General features: G+C 45.3%; 1 protein-coding gene across 1 annotated transcript; it reads left to right on the top strand.

Moving 5' to 3' along the window:
* Positions 1–2,638: 2,638 nt before the first annotated feature.
* On the top strand, positions 2,639–3,370 carry LOC123391687 (small cysteine and glycine repeat-containing protein 7-like). Its single transcript, XM_045078941.1, has one exon. It carries the CDS (start codon positions 2,639–2,641, stop codon positions 2,984–2,986), a length of 348 nt encoding a protein of 115 aa, XP_044934876.1. The 3' UTR covers positions 2,987–3,370.
* The last annotated feature ends 5,268 nt before the right edge of the window (positions 3,371–8,638 follow it).

The following is an 8,638-nucleotide window of genomic DNA, read 5'->3' as shown; positions in this document are numbered from 1 at the left end:
GCCTTCTGCTGGGGGAGCCCCTTATGTACCATCTTGAGGAGGAAGGTGATGGAGTGAGTGACCCAGAACACATGACCCAGCACTTCCTCACGGCTGCCAATGTAGTTTCCACAAGAAGCTCATCCAGGGCTATTCCTTGTTTGCGTTCTTATGGGTGATATTTGACCCAGTACATTTTCTAATTTTAGTTTTTCTTCTTCAAGTCATTTTAGAGGCAAAGAGACACTAATCTTCTGGAGTTGTCTTCATTTCCAGAGAAAAACAGATGAATCGTTGAAATTATTTTTTAATTTTTTTAAAGATTTTATTTATTTGAGAGAGTGAGAGAGAGCATGAGGGGGGAAGGTCAGAGGGAGAAGTAGATCCCCCATGGAGCTGGGAGCCCGATGCGGGACTTGATCCCAGGACTCTGGGATCATGACCTGAACTGAAGGCAGATGCTTAACCAACTGAGCCACCCAGGCACCCGAACCTTTGAGATTTAGAACAAAGAAAGCGCTTAATTATTGCTTGCTCCTTTTCTGCCTCTCCTCAACGGGTTTTTCTCCATATCACCAGCAGAAACCAACCCCCGTTCTAATAGAAACTTCAGAGAGGCAGAGTCCATATGAATAACCAGACTGAACAAGCCACTTCTTTCCAATGGTTTTCACATCTATCATTCTCATGAACCTTACACCTCATTAAATGGGCCATATTAGTTCTTGTGACGTTTCATGTTCACAGCTGTATTTCCAAAGAGACGTGGACTATTTTTAAACTGAATGACCTTCTTTTCTTCCTCAACCTTGTAAGCCGTCTATTGAAAATCTTGACCTGATGTTCCTGTCTCTCCTGCTACACTCTCTCCCTTCGTGCTCACATCCACACCCAGGGCTTCAGTTCCCATGGGCGTTGCCCAGATTCCTTCCTCCAACTTAGAACCTCCTCCATGCTCCAGATCCACCTGCCATGTCCCAGGCCCCAGGCTCAAGGCATAATCTCCCCAACCCAATCACCAACCCCACCAAAAAAGCTATATTCCTCCCCTGTGTCTTCTCCATTGAGCTGACAATCTATTAAAAAGCTCTGAATCCCTTGTTTCTCTTAGCCCCGTATCTGGTCTTCCACTGAATTCTGTGATTGTGCCTCCTTAAAAGCTCTCAAACCTATTCCTCTATCTCTTACCCCACTGTACCCCCCACCCTGGCGCATCTCAGCTGGGTGGTTAAAATGCATGCCTTGGTCTACAAACCTCAAAAATAGTTTGAGATCATGAATAGCAATGCCAACATGCCTCTGGGACCTTACAACATTTCCTCTCACTCGGATTCCTGAAGAACAATCTCACCAGATTGGGAAAATGGGCCCTGGGCAGCAAGCCAGTTATAAATCATAGTTTGGGGAATCTGTTGGCCACCAACGATCTCCATGAAGGTCTGCAGAACTCCCTGAGAGGCCAGAGGGCTCCTCCAACAGCACACGTGATGAGGAGCCCACTGGTGCTCTTGTTTTTCTTGTCTATGTTTCTATCACCTCCTTGTTAGTCGCTAGCCCTCCAGTCCCACCCAGGACCACAGCGGCACACTTCACCATACTTCACACTCCTTCTCACCGCATTGGGCCCCTCCTTGCATCTCTGGCCTCTGTACCTGCACCCCTCAAAGTTCCCACCCTTCTTTCAAAATCTCCAAGGTCAGACTCCTTTTTTTTTTTTTTTTTGATTATTTATTTATTTGCCAGTGATAGAGGGAGAGAAAGCGAGCAAGCACAGGCAGACAGAGAGGCAGGCAGAGGCAGAGGGGGAAGCAGACTCCCTGCCGAGCAAGGAGCCCGATGTGGGACTTGATCCCAGGACGCTGGGATCATGACCCGAGCCGAAGGCAGCCGCTTAACCAACTGAGCCACCCAGGCGTCCCACCAAGGTCAGACTCCTTAGTGAAGACATCAACTGATCTTATCTACTCAAAAACAAAACTTAAAAATTAATTCCTTGTCCATTTACATCATTAAAATGACTCTTAAGTGGATTTATTTGTTATAAAATAGTCGTTAAAACCTGGTTGTGAGAAAGAACAGTGTTATGCTTCACATGAAGAGGAAAGGAGTCGAAGTTTCCAGCTCCAGAATTTTTCACTGGTCAACAGATGCAATGATGGTATCTGGCCTTTCACATCCCAGCTCCCAGGATTACTTCCTATTACAAGCTCTTTGAGGTCAGGGACCATGCCAGCCCCTGGGTGCTCACAGATCACCTGGCCCAGGGTGTGGTCTGCAAGCCCCACAGACACAGGTATCGTGGGAAGATGAGATTCGGCCCATTCCTGATGATAGCTTCACCACACTCTGGGTTCCCAGAATGCCTCCCTAGAACTTTCTGGTTTTTTTTCAAAGTTAAACTGGAATAAAGGTTTTATTTAAACAATAAACTAAACATGTGATGAAGACAAAGATATCTAAAAGGGAAGCAAATAAGAGATGATGGGATTCTTCCCTGTAAGTAGAGCCAAATAGCGACAAGGAAGTGGTCATGTGTCTTCCTGCTTTCCTCCCAGTGCTGGTATATAAGGGCTCCACCAGCAGAAGGTGGCATCAGACCTCTCTCACCTCCTGAGTTTTGCTCCTCTCTACTCCTTCCTGAGTCCTCTTTCCTGATACCATGGGTTGCTGTGGCTGTGGAAGTTGTGGCGGCTGCGGTGGCTGTAGCGGTGGCTGTGGCGGCTGTGGCGGCTGCGGCGGCTGTGGCGGCTGCGGCGGCTGCGGCGGCTGTGGCAGCTGCACCACCTGCAGGTGCTACCGTGTGGGCTGCTGCTCCGCCTGCTGCCCCTGCTGCTGCGGCTGCTGCGGGGGCTGCTGCAGTACCCCCGTGGTCTGCTGCTGCCGCCGCACCTGTGGCTGCAGTTCCTGTGGCTGTGGCTCGTGTGGCTGCGGCTGTGGAAAAGGCTGTTGCCAGCAGAAGTGCTGTTGCCAGCAGAAGTGCTGTTGCAAGAAGCAATGCTGCTGCTAGGCGGCTGGCCGGCCTCTGGGGAAGTGCTGCAGGTAACCATGCTATAGGTAAGACTTCCCCCTTCCTTTCTGTCAGCTCCTTTCTGACTTTTAAGTCACAAGCGTGACCTGAGCCTGGTCACCAACCCATAGGAATCCCACATTCTGTGGTTTCTGTCATCCTGTTTGCATTTAATAAACACTGGCCAAAGTGTAAATGGACAGCCTCCTCTGTCCATTAACTTTCAAATATTGCCCTTGACAAAAATGAATCAAGATAGCTAATGTTTTGTGTTCTTGAAATGCCTTTAACTTTGTTTTATTTATGTCCTGTTTTTACCATTGCATTGCCATCTCTGTAAATGCAAAACAACTCTTTTCTTAATAAATTATACTAAATCAGCCTCAAAGACCTTTGTTGTTGTTGTTGTTTGTTTGTTTTTGCCAGTCTCTAAACTATCTATCCCTTGGGAACAATGCATTTCAATCTCAACATGAAGTAGGTAGTGTATAGGTGAACATGACAATGAGTTAAAAGCAAGAGAAGTTGTTTGCAATGGATATAGATGGGTTAGTAAATGGTTAATCCATTGTGGGTCTATCAAGAAGCAAAGAACTCAGGGGGCACATCCTTTATCTTGGCAGCAGAAGGTCATAAACTAAACCCTTCCCAAATCTCTCTTCTGATAGAGTCAGCAACAGCAGTCTGAGTACATGAAAATTCATACAGATTCTGCGTAGTCATTTGACCACTTAAGAGCATTGTCACTTTTGAGGCTTATCGTTTATGATGCTCACTTTTTTATACTACTAGGGTCTTTTTCTACTGCATGTTGATCCCGACTGTCATGGCCTCATAGCTGAGAATTACTCCAACAGGCAACATAAATGGAAGCCCTGAATCTCTCACATCTCTTTGCCCATTAGCTCTATAGTCCATGAGTGCTTTTCATTCAGCCACCACCTCACTAAGCATCCATACCCTCCCAAGCAGCTCTCTCAGAAGTTCTTCTGGAGCCATGGTAGGGGCCACGGAAGTCTGTCTGTCAGCTACTACGAACTACAAAATTGGCTTTCAGATGTAGTGTCAGAAGATGAGCATTAGATTCAAAATAAACAAACTGGGAAACTTTCATACCATCCCCTCAGCATTGTCTGAAGGAGTCCACACCATTACCCACAATAAAATGGGTTCCTGATCATCCTTTCTATTAATTTCCCATAGTGATGCCTGGCTCTTTTCTGTGCTTTCCAGATTCTTGATCCATCATGGTTGGTTTAGCAGTGAGCTGAGAGAGAAAGGAGGCAGGGGTCTCCCAGCTGGGTCTGGTGGTGAAGCTGGGGTTGAGGAAAAACAAGTCCCTGTGGTTTGTCTTCAGAAGGATATTTTTGCTCCAACACCACAAATCCATATGGAGTATTTTCTTGTCACTCAGAGCAGAGCCTGACAAACTAGATGCTTACATAGGCTGAAGTGACCAAATGCAATGAAATCACCAAACAATATATGAATTGAGTAGCCATGTCAAGTAAAATCTCCAAAGGGAGCCCCTTAAAAGATAGTCTTCCTTTCCCCCCTTGAAATTCAGAAGATAAGGTTTGAGAAGAGGGTCTGAGATGAGCTTCATCAAATTCTAAGTTGATACACAGAAAGAAAGAAACATGCTGCTGTTGCATCCACAATGTGGCACATGTACACAGTGTGGTTCCTGGTTTTCCTTGACACACTTAGCTCTCTCTTCTTCCTCCTGAGCGTGGTCCACACTAATTCCCAGTACATGAAGCTACCGCAGAATCCACAAGGAAATCACACAGGATCCATGTATGGGGGCTCTGGTGACAGGGGCTGGAACGCATGGGAAGGCACACAACCTGCATTTCACCTCAGTTCTTGAATGTTCCTCTCTGTAATCTAATTGCAAAATACGGGTCTTCATTTAGGTGATCTGAATAATTGGGAAAGGTATAGGCAGGGCCTATAAGGATTTGAAAACAAAGGCAGAAACATATCAGATTGAAAAATGAAAATATTTGCTGAACTCCGTTGAAATACAGAAATATTTTCCTTAAATTGTGATCCATCTTTTTGTTGTCAGTACTGGGTCCACCTGAGAAACATGTGCCTTGTGGCAAAAGAAGAGGAAAATTAATGCAGAGACAACAATTGTTGACCTTCCCATTGCAGGGACAATGACCTCTACCACTTTCTGGCTCTGGCCCAAAGTAAACCAAAAGTGGCAGAGAGAACATACACTGAAGAGTTCACAAGAAAGCCTTAAGATACAGTGCTATGAAGCCACTCTGAGTGTTTTTGAGAACTATCTCTCCACCTCTGATGGAAACAGCTGCAGCAAGCATCACACTTGGCCTTGGATTACGATTCCTTGTACACAGCCCACCCCACCCAAAGACACCCTAAGGCAGGGTATCTTTGAACTACTCTATCTTTGAACTGGCTTCAACACCTTAGACCCTCCTTTATATCTAGGAGTTTCTCTGAAAGAAAGAAGTAGATTCTTCTGAAATATTTAAATCCTTTTAAGTACTACTCCTGATCTGAGTCATAAAATGTCATTTGTATTTCAGTTTGTATCTTCCAAGTGAATGATGCCTATAGGGGATTAACTCAACTCTAGTTTGCTCCAGGTATAAAGGAAACATCTTGCTCATAAAACTGTTTTCCTATCAGGAATAGACTATCACAGTCTGGCAAAAGGACTCACATTCAATGACCAGTCAGATCCCCTCTAAGCTCATGAGTCTATAAAAAATGGAAATACAATTTAAAAACACGCATCACTGGGTGCATGGGTGGCTCAGTAGGTTAAGCAACTGCCTTTGCGTCAGGTCATGATCCTGGAGTCCGGGGATCGAGTCCCACATCCGGCTCCCAGCTCCATGGGGAGTCTGCTTCTCCCTCTGACCTTCTCCCCTCTCATGCTCTCTCTCACTGTCTCTCTCTCAAATAAATAAATAAAATCTTTTTAAAAAAAATTATTTAAAACACACATCACAGTTTGAGTTGTTAAGTAAGATCTAAGGGACGCCTGGGTGGCTCAGTCAGTTAAACTTCTCACTGTTGATTTTGGCTCAGGTCATGATCTCAGGGTCATGAGATCAAGCCCTGTGCCATGCTCAGCATGGGGTCTGCTTGAGATTCTCTCACTTCCTCTGTCTCTGTCCCTCCCCCCATTCAAAAAGAAAAAAAAAATAGATTTGAAATAAAGTCAAAAGAAAGCTTGAGCCTCAGCAAGACCCCAACTGAGGTTAAATTAATATAAACAGAAGAGAATGAAGATAAGTCTCATGTCCACCAAAGCTGGCCCACTTAGCACAACCTGCTGGCATTGCCTTTTGTATTTAGGGAGATAGAAAGCTAAACTAATAATACCAAAAGTCTAAATGGGCACTGCTGGCTGAATTTATAGGGGAAAAAATGAAAGGGCCTGCTCAGCAGGGGTGGAACTCTGCCCTTGACACAAAGAGTAAATGGCCACAATAGATGGGAATCTAAAGTAAATGAAGCCATCCATATTTTGGTAGCAGATACATTTCTGAAAATGGGTTTGAAGTGGTTCTTTGTGAATAAAACAGGATTTTTTTTTAATGAATTAGGGACACATTTCTTAATAAATTAGGGACACTTCTTTCTTTCTTTCTTTCTTTTTTCGGGGGACACTTGTTTCTCTGTAACTGTCATTTCAAAACAGAATTCAGAATATAGATACATTATTCTTTCAAGTGTCCCATTGGTGTTCATAGCTGGAATGCATGGACAGTAGTGGCAAGAAAACTATTCTCATCTTCTAAGGGATGTTTAAGTGAGATTAAGATGTTCTAGGGGGTGGGATAAGGTAAAATCAAAATAAAGGCAAAGAGAAACATTTAGTGATTAAAGTTTTTATTTTACTGGAAATTTTTAAAAAGTGTTATTGACAAATAGAAATACAAGATAAAAAAGGAGTAGACATAAAAGCACATACATGGGAAGGAAATAATCACATACATCTAAGAATAATAATGTGATCCCATCTGATGGAACTCCGTGATGTCAGCTCTTCTTTTGGAATTTTCATGTCCTTGTTTTTGCTATGTCCTATTTAATTGGAAACTTTTCAGGGAGGAAAATTGGAAACACCCAAAGCAGGAAAAAGAGGAACCTAAATCCAGGAGCAAAGTCACCAAAGCTACCCAAGAGGGTAAGTCTCAGACTACCAGAGGACAACATGTAGGACCGATGAATGAAGTGGAAGATATTCCCATTATCTCTTGTGCAGGGACAGGGGCCAGATGGCCCTCTTAGCAGCAGCATTGCTTCTTGCAACAGCACTTCTGCTGGCAACAGCACTTCTGCTGGCAGCAGCCCTTCCCACAGCCACAGCCACACGAGCCACAGCCACACGAGCCACAGCCACACGAGCAACAGGTGCGGCGGCAGCAGCAGACCACGGGGGTACTGCAGCAGCCCCCGCAGCAGCCGCAGCAGCAGGGGCAGCAGGCAGAGCAGCAGCCCACACGGTAGCACCTGCAGGTGGTGCAGCTGCCACAGCCGCCACCGCAGCCACCACAGCCACCACCGCAGCCACCACAGCCACCACAACCACCGCAGCCGCCGCAGCCACTGCTGCAGCCACCACAGCCGCCACAACTTCCACAGCCACAGCACCCCATGGTGTCAGGAGAGTAAGGACTCAGAAGAGGTGAGGAGGGAAACTCAGGAGGTGAGGAAGGTCTGATGCCGCCTTCTGCTGTGGGAGCCCCTTATATACCAACACTGCAGGGAGAATATTGACCCAGGACTCAAGGCCACTTCCCTGTTGTTGTTGATGTAAATATCCATGGCTGAATCTCACATGGCCTTTTATGCACTTCCTTAATGGGTCCTTCTGACTTGTAAACTTTGCTAAATTTATCTTTTACTTCTCTTTTTAAGATCATTTTAAAAATAGGACAGGAAGTAACTATGATATCCAGTTTTTGGTTTGTTTTCTTTTGGGGGGGGGGTGTTGGAGGGTTTTTGGTAGACATCTGAATGGGTCAGAATTTCCCTTGGGTACTTTTACATTTCTTGGTCATTATTAGCCCAGGACAAGATATTTTCATTCCTATACCACTTATAACCATTTACTAAATGGTGAAGCATCCCTTTAGGCAGAATCAAAGGGAAATTTTGAGAATCAAAGGGAAAGGTGATCCCAGGTCACGTTGTTTCATCATCCCAAGGCTGAGTTCCTTGGGTGTTTCTTCCTCCTGTAACATCAGTTAGAAGAAGACTCTGATTCAGAGGAGAAGGGATCCAGTGTTATCAGGGGTTATGACAGAGTGACCTTAGCATTCTGCCAGAAGATAGAAGCACATCCTAAGCACAACATTCCCAAGCCAAGTGCCAAACTCAAGGAGCCTTCTGCTGTCATCAGCCTGTTTAAAAAGAAAGATAAACGTAGGGCACCTGGTGGCTCAGTCAGTTAAGCATCTGCCTTCAACTCAGGTCATGATCCTGAGATTGTGGGACTGAACCCCATCTGCCTTCAACTCAGGTCATGATCCTGAGATTGTGGGACTGAACCCCTCCCTGCTGAGCAGGGAGCCTACTTCTTCCTCTCCCTCTGCCCCTTCCCCCAACCCCTGTTCATGCTCTCACTCTCTCTTGCTCTCAAATAAATAAAATCTTTAA

This window comes from Mustela putorius, unplaced genomic scaffold (genome assembly GCF_011764305.1).
Source record: "Mustela putorius furo isolate JIRA1106 unplaced genomic scaffold, ASM1176430v1.1 tig00000275_pilon_pilon_pilon, whole genome shotgun sequence".
Lineage (NCBI taxonomy): Eukaryota > Metazoa > Chordata > Mammalia > Carnivora > Mustelidae > Mustela > Mustela putorius.
Note: the sequence above shows the minus strand (reverse complement) of the source record. Positions and strands in the feature narration are given on the sequence as shown.

Bases quoted from the DNA above. Each gene is read 5' to 3' on its own strand.
- LOC123391687 (XM_045078941.1), top strand. From the start codon at position 2,639: ATGGGTTGCTGTGGCTGTGGAAGTTGTGGCGGCTGCGGTGGCTGTAGC.